Source organism: Camelus bactrianus, chromosome 5, assembly GCF_048773025.1.
Source record: "Camelus bactrianus isolate YW-2024 breed Bactrian camel chromosome 5, ASM4877302v1, whole genome shotgun sequence".
Taxonomy (NCBI): Eukaryota; Metazoa; Chordata; class Mammalia; order Artiodactyla; family Camelidae; genus Camelus; species Camelus bactrianus.
In genome coordinates, this window is record NC_133543.1 from 47,949,662 (window position 1) to 47,969,122 (window position 19,461).

At 35.1% G+C, this 19,461-nt stretch overlaps 1 protein-coding gene across 3 annotated transcripts in view; it reads right to left on the reverse strand.

The window, feature by feature from the left end:
- Window positions 1–13,340: 13,340 nt before the first annotated feature.
- The window catches only part of SCN3A (sodium voltage-gated channel alpha subunit 3), a 113,550-nt gene continuing 107,429 nt past the window's right edge, over window positions 13,341–19,461 (reverse strand). For all 3 annotated transcript variants that reach the window (XM_045507649.2, XM_074363802.1, XM_074363800.1), the window contains 3 exons: window positions 18,695–18,799; window positions 17,104–17,374; window positions 13,341–16,590 (listed from right to left, as the gene is read on the reverse strand). In XM_045507649.2, the coding sequence (XP_045363605.2) occupies window positions 15,395–16,590; window positions 17,104–17,374; window positions 18,695–18,799 (1,572 nt within the window). In that variant the 3' untranslated portion in view covers window positions 13,341–15,394. The remainder of the gene's footprint in view (window positions 16,591–17,103; window positions 17,375–18,694; window positions 18,800–19,461) is intronic.

Sequence of the window (19,461 nt, forward strand, 5' to 3'; positions counted from 1 at the left end):
ACTTAAGTGCCCTGAATATGTTTCTTCATTAGCAAATTGTGCATAATGATTTATCAAAATAAGCATGTGTATTTGAATATATATTCTGTATGTGTGTGTCTGTTTCTTGAGGAGCCTTATTAAAGGAATTTCTTAAAAATCAGAAACATGAAATAAACATGAAAAAATAAAGAAATAACCATTATTAACCTGTGCTAATATTACCAATCTCTTTTAAACTCCTACCCATAAATATCCTCACATGCATGTGAGTTTGTGCTTATGTATATGTTTCTATAATGCAGAGGTATAAATTGTTTGTATACTTGTTTGCCAGACACTGATCATACCATAATATTATTTTATACTTTGCCTTTTCTTAATTAATAGCATATGCTGCCAGGAATTTATCCTACAGATATCCTGCAAAATAACAACATTACATATGTACAAGATTAATCATTATGTCATCGTTTGTAATAGGAGGAAGACAGCTATATAATTATTTTGAGTTTAAAATATCAAAAGTAGAATTAAAAAATAATCCTTTAGTAGCCTGTCTTCAAACATAAGCTCCTAACACTGGTTTATCTTTCCTTTCTTGGTGGGATTCAAGATTGTCTCCCTCTTCATTCATTCAGTTGGTCAGTTTGGTAAGTCACAAAATGTTTATTGTCTATTCTTTGCTGGGAATCTGCCAGGCCCATGGTATTAGATGGTCCGTTCCGTCAAGTGGCTTATAGCCTTGCTACCTGGTTAATTCCTTTTGTCCCTCAGGTTCACTTAGATATCCTGTTGTACAGGAAACCAGTGAAGACTGGGTTAAGTGCCCACTTTTCTGTCCCCCTAGCAGCCTGTATGTCCCCCTTTTCTTACCCTTGACACACAGCATTGACAATGCTTGTTTCTTCTCTGTGCCCGATACTAGTCAGTTAACTCTATGAGCAGAGTGTGTATATTCTTGGCCAATGTTGTTTCCTCAGAAGTTAGCATAGTGCCAGGCATGGTGGGTTATCAATAAATATATTAACTGGATCAGTGATCATTTTGCCTGAATTTTGCTTTGACCTCTCTACTGTCCCTATTTATATTCTTTGCTGCATTTTTTAGTGCTTGTGTTTAATTATTTCTTCTATGTGTGTCAGTGCTGCCTGATCCTAATTGGGTAAGACATTGTCTATTTAATCAATCTTTTTCTATATTCAGAACAGAACAGTTCATGTGATCAAGGCTTTAGACTCAAAACAACTTGTTCTGAAATTAAATTATTTTAAGCTCAAGGGCAGGAACTACAGAGTTTACTGTTCTCTCACACCTTCTGATTCTTTACATAAAAAGGATATTAAATAAATATTAAGTAATATAAAATGTGATTTCAAGGAAATATTGACTAAAGATAGCAGTGGAATAGTTAACATGTCTGATAGTCTTAGAGAGGCAATATTCTAAATAGGGCTTGAATTTTGGCAGATTTGGCACCAGCCAGATCTGGATTTGAATATTGGCTCTGCCATTGATTTTGTGGTCCTGAGTCTCACTTTCTCCATTTATAAAAAAGCATTTATAAAACTTGCCTTATTGGGGTCTTATGATGGATAAATAAGATAAAATTATATAAACACCAGGCACATAGTACAGTGGTCTATAATAATTGTTGTACTCTTTTTTTCTGACCTCTTATAGGCTTTATTAAGATTAAACAGGAGATTCTTTACATTTGTATATTATGCCTACATATTTATTGGCTGTTTTCTTCTACAAAAAGGAAATATTTTAAAATGAATGTAAAAGCTTCTGGGTCTTTATAATTCTGGGTACATAGGAGCGCATGCAGTAAACAAATGAATTTTATGTTGCAGCTCCATGGATGGAGAAATTTGGAGACTGGACCAGAGTGTCTCTGCATATAGCCTGCTTTTAATCAGCTGGCTACTAAAAAATTCAAATTTTAAAATGAGCTGTAGAAAGTCCTATTTAAGTTAAGGAGAGTTGGCCGCTTTAAACTGGAATGCAGGATGTGTCATTTTATTTTAAAGGAAATGATTACTCCTATGATATGCTTTCAAAGCACAATATTAAAGTTGAAAAGAAATCTTTTAAAATATGTATTTTTATTTTTTAAAAGCAGTATTGAAATCATGCTATTTGGAGTAGAAACTAGAATTGGGAATGAGTTGTCTTAAAATCTGGTTCTTGAACTCTATCATTACATCTCTATGCAAATGAGGGAATTATAGCTGAAAATAATCTTGCACATAGTAGATGCAAAAACTGTAGCCTAATTCTAGAGATTTCTATGGCATCCTCTGTTTTAGATTTAATTAAAAATAGTATCTGGGAGAGTTGATTAAGTTCTGCTGTTTTGTTCTCTGTATGATAACTACAAATTGAGAAATCATTATATATTTGAAGCTGGGTTAACTTCTTGAAGTAAAATTTCAAGAGTAAGAAAGGGAAAATTACACACACAGGGACACACACACACGTGTATATATTTAAGATTTAGGGAGGCCAGATTTACTTCCCTTAATCATGGGCACAGCTGCACACTCTCAGGTCTTTGCTGGAGCAGAGCTGGCCCACAAGGGTTACTGCTACTCACAGCAAATATGAATATTTCTCTACAGGCAGGAAGACCAAAAAATAGAGCCCAGAAGGTGGAAGCCAAGTTTTCATGGTTCTTTCTACTAAATCCCTTAGCAGGAATATTACTCCTCCTCCCTATGTAAAATAGTTTTCATGTAAATTTATTGTTAATTTTATTATTAACTTTTTCATTTACATACTCCTTTTTCAGGTTTGCATTCTCTGCTAAAAGATACAGGGTGTCAACATAAATTGAAGATGTGACCATAGATTTTCTAGAAAAGTAGCTGTGCTTAGAATTTAATAAGATTGCAGAATAAAGAAATGTCATTTATGTTTGTCCTGACAGTTGAAGAATAAAGAATACTATTAAATAACACTGACTTACATTTTCACTTTTAATTATAATTTAAAATTCTAGTTGAACTAATTTGCTGTTTTATAATATAAATAGGGCATTTTTATAAAATAGACATTCTTTATAAGTACTAAATAGATTTGTATTTCTATTTGTGCCTGTTTTAGTCATTTTAAATTTTAAAATATTTGTGTTTATCTTTCTATATACATTACTGGTATTAATGAAGGATTCTAGTAACTAAACTGGTATATAACTTTCTTAAAAAATTTATATATTCCAGTTATAATATTTGTTTTTCTTCTCAGTAATAACTACTGTTATTACATAGAAAGACTGAATTTCATTGAAGTAGTAATAGCTATGCCTTTATGAAACATAAGAAGAAATAAACTGCTTTTCTAACAACAGCTCTTTGATCTATTTAAATTTTAGCTAAGTAGATAGGTGATCAAAGAGTATCCTTATTGTCCCTAATATCATTGTGTTGGAATGTGTATTTGTGGGGGAAAGGGGTGGGTTTGCTTGTATTCTTTTTTCTTTTCTCTCTTTCAGTGTACTAGGTCATTGCTTGATGTCCACTGCAAGCAGGAAAAGGCTCACCACTGTGTTCCCAAGCTTGCACCAACCAGCCCTGCTGTTTCTACTCCGAGGACAGAGGAGGCCTCTCCTGTCTCCATGACAACCATGTGTCCTCCGGGAAGCTGCTTGTAGCTAAAGACCTTCTGCGAGCTGGGGGAAGGGCTATTTCTGAGGAAAATCTCACCTCATTTCTCCTCTTTGCAGCACAGAATTCTTAATTGTGTCTTTTTTTTTATTGTGTCTCTACATAATGCTGTACCCAAAACCCACACACCCAAAACGTTATTTCATAAACAAAAAACAAATCACAAGGATTTTTCTAGCATCTGGCACTTAGTTTAACAAGCCCCTCCCCCTCTTGTGTTAACTTTAACTTTGTCTCTAATTCTTCAATTCCCTGAAATGATTTAAATATTAACATTCATTGGAAAGCCAAACAAACACTGCCTTAGCCTGGGAGTATTGTTGCTATACATTATGAATATTTGAAAGGACAAAAAAAAAAGTTTCTTTCTTTGCTTTTTGTTTAAACAGACTTAGTAATATAATTTAAAATTGTAGACCAGACAAAAAACCGTTTTATCATTAGTCAACAAAGATGTGTGCTGTATACATTATGCAAACCTAAATTTACCAGATTAATTCCATTGGCGGGGAGTTGAGTATTTGATTTGAATTTGCCACAAATTCTCAGCAATTATTTTACACATACACTTATTCCTTTAAATAAGCTCTGTTCCTAGAAAATATGTATTTTATTTTTTTATTTTGCCCTGTGGCTCTACTTGGTAATGGTGTTGGGCTGGTACAGTAATTTTCCCAATGTTCTCCACATTTTATTTCAAGGCAGTCTCTTCCTGTCTTGTGGCTTCAACAAGCATCCTGAATCCAGTGAGTTACGGTCGTGTCAAGAATGCCTTAGCCCGGAGCCTTCCTTAGCCCAGGATGCTGGCTTCAGGTGGAATGAATTTAGGGAAGCGGGGTGGGGGTTGGGGGTTGGGCGGGGCGCGGCGGAACCACTAGGTCTCCCAGAATTCCCTTTGCGGTCTGGCTTCAGCTTGGCGGTCTCCACACGCGGAACAGAAGCAACTGCCATATTTGCCGCCTGAGGGAGGCGCGTGGCCCCAAGCAGTGAGGTAAACTGTGCCTGCAGTAACTTGTTTTGTGGGCGCCGGGCAGCCCCGGGGCTTGCGGCTTCTCTAGCTCCCGCCGGAGCTCCTTCCTCACCTCTGGCTCCTGGACCAGGCCGGGTGTGCGGCTTCGCGCTGTCAGGGCCCCTCCTCTCCGTCAGGTCGCCCACCCTCTGCATCTTCTCTTGGCTTCTCCGCGTCCTGGGCCAGGTGCGTGCGCAAGAGAAACATGACCAAATCTAAGCGTGACAAATCCACAGCTGTGTGGGAGATTTTAACCCACTTTGCTCAGTAACAGAATAAGCAGACAAAAACTCCGTCAACACAGAGGTGATTAAACAGATAATATAGATCACTGTACCTCACGATTGCGGAATAGACATTGTTTACAAATACATGCAGAATATTTCCTCAAAAAGACTATATGCCGTCCTGAAGTAAGTTTCAGCAAGATCTTATTTTTTATTTATTTTTAAAATTTTATTTCATTGTAAGAACGCTTAATTATATCTACCCTCTTAAAATGCTGTGTGTACAGTCCTTGTACAGCAGCTCTCTAGAGCTTATTCATCTTGCTTAACTGAAGCTTTATCCCTATTGTAAGTCCCCATTTCCCCCTCCTCCAAACCCCTGGCAGTCAGCATTCCCATCTTTGAATCTATGAATTTGGCCACTTTTAGATACCTTGTATAAGTGGAATTATGCAGCATTTGCTTTTCTGTGACTGGAATATTTCACTTAGTATAATGCTCTCTGGGTTCATTCATTTTGTCTCATTCTGTAGAACTTCTGTCCTGAATGGTATTCCACTGTATGTGCATGCCACATTTTCTTTATCCATTCATCTGTCAGTGCACATTTAGGTTGTTCCCACATCTTGACTGTTTTGAGTAGTGCTGCAGTGAAAATAGGAGTATGTTTATCTCTTTGAGATCCTGATTTCAATTCTTTTGGATTAAATAAGCAGAAGTGGGATTGATGGATCATACGGTAGTTCTGTTTTTAATTTTTTGAGGAACTTTCATACTGTTTTCCATAGTAGCTGTACTATTTGGCATTCCCACCCGTATTGTGCAAGAGTTCCAATTTCTGCACGTGCTTGCTAACATTTTTAATCTTCTTGTATGTGTAGCTTAAAGATTTTCATCAAATTTGGGCCGTTATTTCTTCAGTTTTTTTTTTTTTTTCTGTCTCTCTTCCCTCTTTTTCTACTGCCATGACACATGTTGGTGTGCTTAATGGTGTCTCACTTTTCTCTGAGGCTGTTTATTTTTCTTCATTTTTTCCCTTCCCTCTGTTTTTCAACTTGTGTAATCTCTGTTGATCTATCCTCAACTTTGCTGACTTTTTGTTCTGCTAGCTCAAATTCATTATTGAACCCCGTAATGACATTTTCACTGTAATTATTGTGTTTTTCAACTCTGAAATTCCTCATTCCTTCTACCCTTCAAGATGGTGGTTATTATTTTCTTGCTTGTTTTTTTTAACTTTTAATTTTTATTTGTTTAGTGATTTGGCTGAACTAATTGTGTGAAGTCTATTTCCTCTATAGTGTGCAGCTTCTAATTTTCTTGCTAAGATTGTTTTCCTTTCTTTTTCTCTCTTAGCCTGGATACGCTTGGGTCAACATTAATTAGCCACTTAATTGGTTAAAGCTTCTACTTGAGCCCCCTTAGCCAGTTCAGTTTTTACCCCTTGCCACTAGATATGTGTGTGGCTTTAAGACTGTTATCCCAGGCCAGGGACTTTAGGTTTTTCAGCCCCATGTTCAGCCAGGAACTAGTAGCTTAGAGTTGTGCTCTTTGATTGCTCCTGAGGGAGTACAACCTTGGACATGCACACAGTCTTTCAGACTGCCAGGGTTGAGTCTGAACTTATTTTTCATCCTAGCTTCCTAGGAGTTACCCCTTGGGCAGAGTGTTTCTTGTTCAGTCAGTGTTTGGTCAGAGGCTGGATTCAAGCCCTTTATGCAAATGAGCCTTCCATCCTATTTGATGGGTTTACGTGCAATTCAGGGAGTGCTTTCACATCTGCCCCATCTCTTGTTCTGATTTCTCCTGAGTGGATGAAGCCCAGTGCGTATATATAGCTTTCTTGACCAATAGAATTGACTGTGACCTCAACAGGGCTCTTCTGGCTTTCTTGTTCGTTGGTTCATTCTATTGATGTAATGGCTGCTCTGCTGTTCTTGTATCATGGAGCTACTAGCCTCCTCTTAATTAATGTCCACCAAGATTGCTCTTGTTTTCGTTAACACCCTTAGACATGGAGTTCTGCACTTGTTCTTCCAAGTAAAGTCAATCAGAAACATGGTGTACTCCATATGAAATTAGTTCTTTGAAGTTTTTTGACACTTGCTTTTTGATCTATCATTTGATTTATTTTAGTAAGTGCAACATGTACACTTGAAAAAAAACAGACTTTTTCAAATGTTGCAGAGCTCTTTATGTGTCTAATAGCAAAAGCTAATTGTAATCAAAGATTACATATCCTTATAGGTCTTTCTGTCCACTTGAATTATCAGTTATTCAGGAAATATGTTAAAATCTTTCATTGTATGATATATTGTCTGTTTCTTCTTGTGATTGAATAGCTTTTTGCTTTATATATTTTAAAGATAAGTTCAATAGATGCATCCAGTTTAAAATTTTCTTAGAGTTATAAAATTAATTTGTCACTAATAATATAAATATGTGAGTATTCGTTATATTAGTATTTGCCTGATAATTTTCCAATCCTGTTACTTTTAACCTTTCTGCATTTTTGTATTTTAGGTTTATTTATTTTAAGTAACTAGATTATAAAAATCAACTTGATATTCTTTGCTTTTTAATTGGATAGTTTAATGTATTTACTGGTAATTACTAACATATTACTGACATATTACTGTAGATATCACCAATGCCATGATGTTATGTTCTGTGTTGGAGCTGTTCTCCAGAGTATACCTTTTTTATGGAATATAGTGTGACTTTTATTTCCCTCTAGAGTTGTGTAACACAGTCATCCTGGACAATAAAACAGTATGATGCAGTAATTAACATATTGGCAGCCTGTTTCTCCTGGGGCTGGGCACTAGGGACAGAGGCAGTCCTGCCTTCTTAGAATGCCCCAGATAAAGTTTCTGTAACATAGAACTGGGGGCCGGAGAAGAGAGTGAGTTGTGGCTCAAATGCCACAGACCCTCATTGTTCTTCCTCATATTTAGTGGATTTTCCTAAAGGAATGTTTCTCCATTTGCTGTATGCCCTTAGGATGATTTCCAGAGATCTTAAATAATAGATCTTAATAATTTTGACCTCTTATATAGTTGTTTTGCTGGTGAGAGAGGATATTGGCTTTACAGCCAGTTTGCCTGGATTAATATCTCTATTGTGGTTCTTCCCAGCAAAGCATCCTTGGGCAAGTTAAGAATATTACTTGTATCTCAATTTCTTCATATTTCTTATCTTTGTAGGGATAATGTGAGCATCACCATGCAGAGTATTTGAAAATGATTAGATTAGAACATAATGAGCACTTGTCCATTACATGCTGACTATTATTAATTTACACCAAGTTGTTTTGTACTTTGCTTTATTTTTTCTGTTTTCTCTTCCCTCTTGTGCTTTTGAATTTATTAAGTATCAAGTTATATCATTTTCCTCCTGTAATGATTTTAACATTTTTATTCCATTTCTTGTCTTTGCATGTATATTCTTGAAATTTTAGTTAGCATTTTAAGCAAAATTTGAAGTTAATGTCTTTATCAAACTCCTGAACAATGCAAAAGACTTTAGAATTCTTTTTTTTTAAATTGAAGTATAGTTGATTTACAGTATTATATTAGTTTCAGGTGTGCAACAGTGATTCAATATGTTTATAGGCTATACTTCATTTAAAGTTACTACAAAATAGCTGTATTTCCCTGTGCTGTACTGTATATCCTTGTAGCTTATGTATTTTATACATAATAGTTTGTAGCTCTTAACCCCATACTGATTCCGTGCTGCCTCTTCCCTCTCCCCAGTGGTAACCAATAGTTTGTTCTCTATATCTGTGAGTCTGTTTCTGTTTAATTATATGTTTTCATTTGTTTTATTTTTTTAGATTTCACATACAAGTGATAACATAGAGTATTTACCTTGGTGGTAGTGTGTAGCTGTGCTGTAGAGCAGGCAGAGCTTGTGTGGGTGCTAGGCATGGGTTGAGGCGTGAGCTGTGACTGGGTGGCTGCAGTCAGAGACCCAGACCAGTTCTGATGTACTGCTTGTCTAAGTGCCAGTAATGTCTGCCTCTGTCCTACTAAGATGCTCTGGGTCTGAGCCACCTTTGTGCCTTACAGCTGAGGTACCCTTCTGCCACAGCAGCCCTAGCCACACTGTGGAGCTGTGTCATGAAGCAAGCAGGGCCTGAGTGGGTGCTCACTTCAGGCCAGGGCATGTACTGGAATAAGTCCAGGTGTGGGGGAGACTGGCAGAGATGCATGCAATTTCAGTGCATGCTCTGCACACTGTTTCAGGAGGGCAGATCTTAAGTCTTCCTTTTTGTTTTAATTTCAGTTATTACCTTTATTTTTATAAATAGCATGATATTCTTCAAGTGTGCCTCATAATTTTTTTTTTTAGGGCAGTATAAAATTCTCCAACTATGTTCTTTTGTGTCAAGATTGTCTTGGCCTTACTTGGTTTTGTTTTTAAATACAAATTTCAGAATCAGGTTGTCAATTTCCATTAAGGAAAAACCTACTGGGATTTAAAGTTTTGTTGAGATTGCATTATACATATCTGAGATAATATGTATCTCAGTCTGTGTACATGACTATCTAATAATATTGAATTTTACCATCCATTATATCTCTCCTTTATTTAGGCCTTCCTTAATATCCCTTAGTGATGTTTTTTTACTCATAAATTTATTTACTACATTGTTACTCACAGTTTACTTTTCTAATATTATTAAACATAATTCTATCCTATGTCTGAAGAGTTTGTGAATATGTTTTCCCTTTTTCACTCTGCAGCTTTGTTTTCTCATTGTTTTGTTATTTCTCTTTTTGTTAGTTCATGTTTCTTGGACTTTATTTGTGGGAAGTCTTTAAGGCCTCACCCGAGGTGTGGTCTTTTAGAAAAGATTTCAATTAGTTTCTACCAGAAGCCTGAAACCACCGGCAACTTGTGCGTACTTTAAATTGAATTTTTCGCTTGCAGTATTTTGTACTAGGCATATGGTATAAATTTGGATCATAAATCCAAGTGAATTCTAGGTCTAAGACTATAAATCTTAAGAGAGACTTTTTCTGTAAACCAGAGCTAAGACAAGGCAGAAGAATTTGCTTGCTAAGGTTTCTTTCTATCTGCTTTTGCAAGGTTGATTTTTAAAAATACTTTCATTAAGTTGGTAGATTTTTGTGGGTCTTGAATTTATACGGGATCTGTAACTAATATTCAGTCCAAATCTTCATCTTCTATTTCTGTATGGAGGCAATTTGAAACCAAGCTATAGGTCACTGGGATCAATAGGTGCCCATAGAATAGCCTCTGACTTCGGTACTTGTTTACGTTTCACTATCAGCCCTAAGGAGTTTCCCTTGTTTTCTAGTAAGGCCAACCATATATTAAAATGGTCTTTTAAAAATATTTTGTTCTCTGTGTTTAGATATTTTATGACAGAAAGATTTTACGATAATTGTCTCATTAATGCTGGAACTATGTATTCATCAAGCAAAATCCTAGTTATCAGTGTATTACTAGTGTACCCATGAGTTACTAAGGTGAAGAATATGTACCTGATTAAGGATGTGGAATAAAACCTGAGTATATTGTTACCCATACAACATATTTCTAATTGAGGGTGACTAAATAAAACTATCCTTTCACTGACAAATTAATGAAATGAAATTTTTTGTTAGACATTTACTTGAAAACTATTGTTACAAGGAATATAGTATTTCTAAGATACTTGTATCTCTTTCAGCTAACTGGATGGTGATTTAGCTGAATTTAGATGCTAATAAATTTGAAAGTCATCCTCAGTAAGGGCTGGAAAAAATTTACTGGTATTATTGTTGGTCATTTAAAGATTTTTGTGTGTTCCTGGAAGAATCAATTCTAACAATGTATCTGAAAACTGATAGACACATACCCTGCTAGTCATTGCTGATAAAGGATAGAAGGGTGAGAAAAGTAGTGAGTTGCATCCCATATCTTGGATGTACTACAATCTGTTAGAAGAGATAAATGCAAGGGAGGTAATACAGCACAGTATGGTACATACCATCATAGATGCGCAGTAGGAAGTCTGAGGAGAAATGATTTGGGGAAATCTGAGGAAGTTTCCTACAAGATGATGATACTTGAGTCAGTTCTTCAAAGATGAGCAACGATTTGCCAGGGGAAAAAAGAGAGGGGAAGACATTTCAGGCAAAGACTGTAGCATGTTCTAAGACAGAAGAGATGTAAAAAAAAATTGTGTAATTGGAGATTACAGGGAGAAGGCATGAGTTGTGAAGTGGTAGCCAATGATAGATGATAGTAATGGGATAAGTAAGGGGCAGGTTATGTAGGATTTTTTTTAACTCCATAATAAGAAAGGAAAATGAATTATCTGAATAATAGGGTGCTGTCAGTTTTAGATTTCAGATATGTGCTTCAGTATGTCAATTGGCAGAATTATTGGAGACAGATTCTGGGGAGAAGAGCAAAGGAGAAATACTGCAGATGAAAGGACACATAGGAGTCAGTTACAACAAAAGTTTGGTAACATCAAATCATTAATGTCTTTCTTTGTAAAAAGAATAAAACATTTTAGCTGTTATTCTAACATAAGAGAATGATGTACATCCTTTACTTTTTTGTAATGAAAATAGTGCTCTAAGGAATACAAGATTTAAGCCCAACTTCTTGAAGTTTTGTGGCGAATGTTAATGACAAGAAGTAAGTACACTTTTGGTTTAAGACAATATTACAAATAACTAATGATTCCTTTGTTTTAATCTCTTTTGTTATTACTAAGTGTTGTCTTTTAGAAAGCTGTAGCATCATAAAAAAGAAACACTAGCCATTCTTTCAATTATTTAAAACATCCTTCAACTTTGTGGTAAAAAAAAATATCTTCGTGGACAAGAATACTTTTTCCTTAATGGGGCTAAAGTCAAGATCAAATGTATTTCTGTTTATTTAGTTATCTGAGTAATATTTTAAAAGGTGTATTGACAGTATACATTTTTCATTATTACTTTATCTAAAAGGGATTACTCATTTTGAATAGGGAATTTGATTTTGAAGATAAAATCGTTGAGTTAAAGTACTACTAGACAACATCCCTAATCCAGCATTCCCATTCAATTGATGGGAAATCTGAGGGACCAGAATTTGATTTGCCTGGATTACATTGCTAATTTTTTACCAGAACTGAAACTAAAAGCCAGATGTTTGAACTCTCAGTTCAGTTCTTTTTACTTTTTACATTTCCACAAAAATGGTCAACAAGAACTTTATGATTACTACTGAGTGGTTTGAAATACATCAGAATGATTTTCAAGTTATTTTATTGTATTCTAATTATTTGAAAACTAGTTAAACACAGACATTTATATAGCTATAATCTTTTAGTTACATTATTTGAAATGCAGAATACCCATTTTTCTCTCCACACAAATGGTTTTTCTTTACGAAGGGCAGCCATTTAGTATCACTCATTGGTGAATTTAAGCTTCTTTAATTTCATAGTATTGTTATTTCTATGTCCAGCTTCATTAATTCTGTTTTTAGTAGAATTCTTCATGAGGTTTAATAATAGGTTTTTTCTTGTGAAAGTAATCATTTAAAAAAAATCCATGAAATTACATTAGCAAATCTGTATTCTGAACATTTTCAGAATATCCTTTAGCCAGATATATTTTTTAAAGTTTTGTTTTTTGTTTTTGTTTTTTTGCAACTGAAGATACTCTTCTGGACATATGATCTTAGATATAATGCATATTAATTCATAGGTTACTTGGCTAATGATTATATAATAGATGCATAAAAAGGCTAAGGACTTTGCAAAGTAAGAACTTTGACTTCTTTATGGTGTTGATCTGAAATTTGATCTGAAAATTGACTTGAACAGAAAGAAGCCAATTAATTCCAATTAAGTCATCTTATACTGTTTACATTGGGGGAAATTATGAAATACACATATTTAGTTCCAATTCATCTTCAAAAATATAAGCATTACAACTGGCATTTTCCACCGAGAATAAACATTTGGTTTTGATCTGACATAAATCCAAGGGACCCTGAAAAAAATTCTCAATCACTGCATCATTAATATTTATGTGTAAATAGGAGTTCATAAAATACATTTAAATAACAAACTATGTAACATTTATTTACTACCAAGAAATTTGGAAATGGTATTAATTACACTGAAAGGAGTTCAGATTAAAATATTTATAACCAAGGAAATTAATTGAAATTGACAACCATTGTAGATGGCTACTATTATTGTTATTGAACCTGCAAGTTGAAACATGTGGGCTTGAACTTTTGTGCACATAAAAGTTCACAAAAACTGCTTTTAATAGTCTTTATTGTGTATTACTGCTTGGTGCACTATGCACTAGGTTGTTACAAAATTCATATGAACTTTTATGTATACAAATGTCAGATCAAGTACAAGTTTCATTAATTTTATATATTTTAAACTTCCAACAATAAAAAAACAGAAGCCAAGAAATTAAATACAGTAAAAAAATGAAATATTTATTCTTTTGGCTCAATAATGACATAGCTCACCATTCTTTTTAGTAATAGCAATTCCTTGCATGCAGTTCATCAATACACTACGAGTAAATAGTTTTGTAAAAGGAATTAACAGTGATTTTTTGGTTTGTGCAAAAAACAAAAACTTATATCATGTTAGGTAATTGCACAACTTTGCCACTATGTTCATGGCTAAAAGGGACAGAGCCCAAGTTATATCTCTGATAGCTTTAGTGCAGCAGGAATTAAAAAAATAAGACTAGTCTGCATAAGCAAATACTACAAAAGTTGAGTAAAAAAAAAAACCTTCCATGAATAAAGGGTTATATTGAGGCAACCATAGTTGGTAGAAAATGATCAAGGCTTAAATTTTTGACCAATGTATCTCCTACTGGAATGGTAGAAAATGTAACAAAGAAATCCATAAAACCTATTGTCTAAATTTATTTTAGGAAGTTTCCATTGAAAAGTGTTATGGATTCAAAAGTTTGGTGTTATGATTAAAAATAAAAAGCAAAAGCATAAAATAAAATAAATTGCCATGTCATCAACCTGAAAATAATTTTTTATGTACAAAATGCAACAAATAAAATTGATCATATTTTACATTATTTATATTTAAACAAGTTTTAGACATATTTTTAGCAAAATGTGAAGTATAGGTTTTGACAGTATGCAGTATGCAGTATGTTTCCTTGAAATCTAGAGAGACATGATATGACACTCTAGTTGAATTAAAAATGCAAAAGGAAAGGGGCTTTTAAATAACTGCAAGCTATTCTGCTTAACATACTAGACAAAGAGCTGGTTGAATTCACTCTACTACCAACATGTGACTTCTTCTAACCAAGACTTGTGAAGAATGGGTTGAGTAAAATAGAGCAGCATAGGCAATTAACATGCATTAGTGATAGTCTTCAAACTATGTTTAATGAATGATACAGGATACATCCCTGTTGGAAGCTCGCAAAAGACATACACACTGTGGTACATATTTGATTTAATATAAGTTGTTTATAAGAAGATATATTTATATATATATATACACACACACGTGTATAAATATATATATATATATCTGAACATGCACCACAGGATAAAATAACTATTTACATAACAGAGGATGTGTTTAATTGACATAAAATGTCAGCTTTGCTGAGAGCAGAAGATGGCAAAGCAATTCTGCAGCAGAAAGTGGAACAACTATTCTAAAGTGATACTTTAGATATACTTTTCTAGAACAGATTTCTTAGATTACTTTTTTTGGAAAGCATTTAACCAAAATTAAATATAGTGCTCTGGAACTTAGAATAAAATTTGCACTTGCTGAAACAGAATACTTTGCATAAAAATAATCCTTTAAAAATTAGAGGAGACTTTACAGGCACATAACTGTAGATATAAACATAGACTAAAACACTTTCAAAATTAAAGCCGTCTAGAAAATGGAGATACCTGAAATTGTTATTAGAAATTTTTTTCTGGGTTTGAGCAAGAATTTCATCTCTTGGGCAAAACCCTTTTGTCTGATTATTTGAGAGACTTGTGGAGTAGTATCACAGAGCTCTTATATACTATTTTTTCTCAACTTAAACCTCATTTATAAAAATAGTGACATAGTATTATGAATAAACTATGAATTAGCGACCAGGGAAATCCACTAGAACAAATTTTGTAAAAATATGGCAGATATGGAAGTTAAAAATAGAGTGGATGCAAGTACTGTACTAAAAGTGTTTGGTGTAGTTACAACAATCACTTTGCACAACTATCCCTACAGTCTAGGTAGCCATTGAGTTTCTCCTCAGCAGTGTCAGCTGGTAATGAAAACAGCAACCTCTTGTCAGTGTTGATACCCTGACTCACAGAGTTGTAGTGATGAAGAGGTCACTGTCTTGTTATAGGCACTGACCATGAGTATTTGTTAAAACAGTCAGTTTGGCATAGACCTCCTCTGAGAGTCCAGTTGACACACAGACTTTACCTTCTTGGGCTGTAAACAGTTGATCACAAAGATAATTCTTTGTTTCTATTTACTTTTGATTTTCCCTGACCTCTTTCCCTTTGCTTCCTTTTTCTGGTTTGTCTTTCTCAAACTTTTCTTTGTCTGGTTTTGTTACACTGTCATAAGAAGGAGGAGAGGTGGTAGAGGAACTTCCATCTGTTTTTTCTGGGGTGGAGTTCCCATTTAATTTGTCAATAATCATGTCATCTTTTATAGGTAATTCAATCCTCCCTTTGATTGCCTCTTTATTATATTCATTTAATACCTTTTTTAACCTTTGTTTTAAAAGATAACATCTGAAATTACGCTGAATGATAGCAGCAGACACCTCTTCTTGTTTGCGTTTCAAAGTGGTTGTAATGGGCTCATAAGAGACTTTGGAGGGGTTCGATGCCATGAACCTATCTTCCATCTGTATTCGAAGGGCATCCATCTCTCCACTTTCACCCAAAACACGCTTTGTAAAGGCAAATAAGATGTCAAGGCAGTGAATCCTGTCCCCACTGACCATGGGCAGATCCATGGCAATGAGCTGGACTTTGTTTGGTTTTGCTATGAGAAGCGGAGGATCCAGGGCAGCCGCAAAATCAGAGAGCTTGGAGAACTCTATGAACTGGGTGGCATCTGGGTCAAACTTCTCCCAAACCTCATAGAACATCTCAAAGTCATCCTCACTCAGGGGCTCTGCACTTTCTTCAGTAGCAACACTGAAGTTCTCCAGGATGACAGCAATGTACATGTTCACCACAACCAGAAACGATATGATGATGTAACTGACAAAAAAGAAAATCCCAACAGAGGGGTTCCCACAGTCTCCCTTAACAGAGCTTCCAGGGTGAATTGTGTCTGGGTCACAGTCAGGTGGTGCACTATTGAGAATAGGTGCTAGTAGCCCATCCCAGCCAGCAGAGGTGGTGATCTGGAACAGGCAGATCATGCTGTTGCCGAAGGTCTCAAAGTTGAACATGTCATCGATTCCAGCTTCCTTTTTAACATAGGCAAAGTTGGACATGCCAAAGATGGCGTAGATGAACATGACCAGGAAGAGCAGGAGGCCGATGTTAAACAGTGCAGGAAGGGACATCATCAAAGCAAAGAGCAGCGTGCGGATCCCCTTCGCCCCTTTGATCAGACGCAGGATTCGGCCAATCCTGGCGAGACGGATCACTCGGAACAAGGTAGGGGACACAAAATATTTTTCTATCAGCTCAGCCAGAAACATACCTATGGAAAAATTAGAAAACAGCTAAACAGTGAATATCTTAGACTTATATGAATGTTTTTTCTTTGCAAGGTTAATGAAAACAACAAATTTGTTGTGAATATAAACTTCTGCTAACTATTTGGATCCACTCCCTAATATTACCAATTAAAGATTACAGAGTTTTAGTCAATAATTCTATAATGTCATAAACCAAAATGGACTTTTGCAAAATCCAACAAATTAAATAACCTCACACAGTGGTGTGACAAGATTATATATACCCAATTACTATGAATAGTTATCCTCACATATGAAATGTGCCAATTGCAAACAAAAATTGTTTCTAAAATCTCCAAATATATTTTCTATTTTTGAATACTGACATTCTTCAGTTAGTGAGAAATGAACAAGAGTGTTAAACTTTAGATCTACACACAACATGATTCTCAGATCTAATTTCCATATTACATAGCTGGCAGGCCTTGGAGGACATTTCCTACAACTGCACTTCTTTGTAAACAAACGATTCTTACCTACAATGGAGAGAATCACCACCACAAAATCAAAGATGTTCCAGCCTATGGTGAAGTAGTAGTATCTGAGTGAGAAAAGTTTCAGCACAAATTCTCCAGTGAACAGGACAATGAACACAAGGTTGATCCGAGACAAAACTAGAGTCATATATTTACTTTGGTCATCAGTTTCTACCATCATGGTGACCATATTCAGGCAGATGAGGATCATGATGCTGATATCAAAAACTTGTCTGGTTACAAAATCAAAGACCATTCCTTGGAATTTGTTCTAGAGAGAGAGGAGGGAGAAGGTTAATAGGCATATTTCATAAATAATGATCCAGTAAAATTGCAGATGAAGTCCTTCCACATATGGCTCTGGAGATATGCACCCTTCTCACATTACCCCAAACAAATCTGTTAAAAGAGAAAGAAATGAAAAATGTCATATGACAAAAACAAAACGTAATTGTTTTATTTGGGTCCCATGGGAAGACAGAACTGAATTAGACATAAATTGGTGGCAACTGGCTGATAATATGCATGGGCTTTGCTTAATTTTAATAACTATGATAATTTTTATAAAAAATAAGGACAACTAATAATGAAGATTTACAAAGTAGGGTAAAATAGACAGACTTTTAGATGGATGAATATGTCAATTCATTTGTCAACACTTTGGGAATTTTGATTTATATCTTATTTCTGTCTCTCCATCCCTCAAAATATGTCAGTCATTTACTATTTAATTCTGCGTCTTCTAACTATAATATTTAAATGACCATCAGTAAAGCAGATTTACGCCCTTTTGTGTACCCTTCCCTACCTCCTCCCTCCCACCCTCTCCCTGCTCCAATTACTCTTAAAAATGTGTTAAAGTGAAGTTATTTCTAGGATTCATGAGACCTTGTGAAGTCCCAGTTCTAGAGATTACAGGCTTTGTGACTTTGGGTACCATATCTTTGGGCCTCAATTTCCTTTTTCCTTACCCATCTAAGAGGGTAGATGATTTAGAGTACAGCTCTGTGAACATAATCCTCCATTTTTATGTCTTTCCACTATAATGAAGCTCTATAGAGTATGCATTCTGAATGTCTTTTGTGTGAGTGTATTTGGTGAAACAAACTATTTTGATGACACCCTTTTCCTTTCCTCAAAAGGTTAAGAGTATTGTCTAGTAGTCATAAGAATAGAGAAAACCAACAGCATAGAGGGAGGCCATGGGTGTAGAATGGAAGTCTGGAAAACTGCATCTACCTAAAAGGACAAGAGGGTGCCATATAATAAGAGCAGAGGAGCAGGAGCCGGGTGCATTGTTGGCAGCAGTAGGTGGCAGCAGGAGCATGAAGCTTGTTTTGGAAGCAGTTATCAGGAACCCTGACTTGAAGGTTTTCAACGGACAATCTAAAGAACATTGCCTCATTTTTAAGAACTTAATGATTCTTACTGAGAACAGTAGTTGTGAATTGTGTTACACAATATGAACTTTACAATTAGGACATACTATATATTGGTGATATCACCCAATATGTTCTGATCCAGAGCACTGTCTAATTTCATCATACAGAAATAGGTCTTTGGAATGTTAAAGGAGATGAGTAATTCTTACTGCAGGCCGAGGTATGGGTTTCTGAGGTTTCTTGGACCCAAGTTTCTTCATTGCATTGTAATATTTTTTCTGTTCCTCTGTCATAAAGATGTCTTGACCTCCAAAGTAAAGACATAGTATAAAACTGGTTACAATCCAACATGTATTACCACAGTACTTTTACAAAAGTATTTCTGAGTCTTTCCCTTAATCCTTTTTTCAATTTTTAAAGCATATTATCTCATTTTGTATAGATTTATCCTGCCTTTTCTATTTATGTGAAATTCTGAATATTTTAATATTATGTAAAACCCATAATCACATAAAACTTAGATTAGTACAGGATTCTAATTTGATTATATTATGTTTAGGAGAAGGCTTAGGGGTCTCAAATATATTTTCATGAAGGAAAAAGTCTTTTCCTAGCTATTTCAGTGTTGACAGTTTTACTTCTTTATTCAACAATTTTTAAGCACTTCCTGTGTGCTAGACAATGTACCCAGTATTGGAATTACATAGGTATAAGACACAGTGTCTATATGGGGGACAAAAAAAACACTGCAGAGAAAACAATAAACTACAAGACTCAGAAACAGGCTTTATATAGGGGAGTACCCCTAAGCTAGACCTTAAATAATTATTAAAGGTTTGTTAGGCAAAGCATTTTAGGAAGAGAAAATATCCTATGTAAGGTCATGGAGGGACAAGAGCATGCCTTGTTCAGAAAAGGGCAGAAAATCCATGTAGCTATGTGTGTAGCAAGTGATAGTATTAATGGTGGGTGGGTG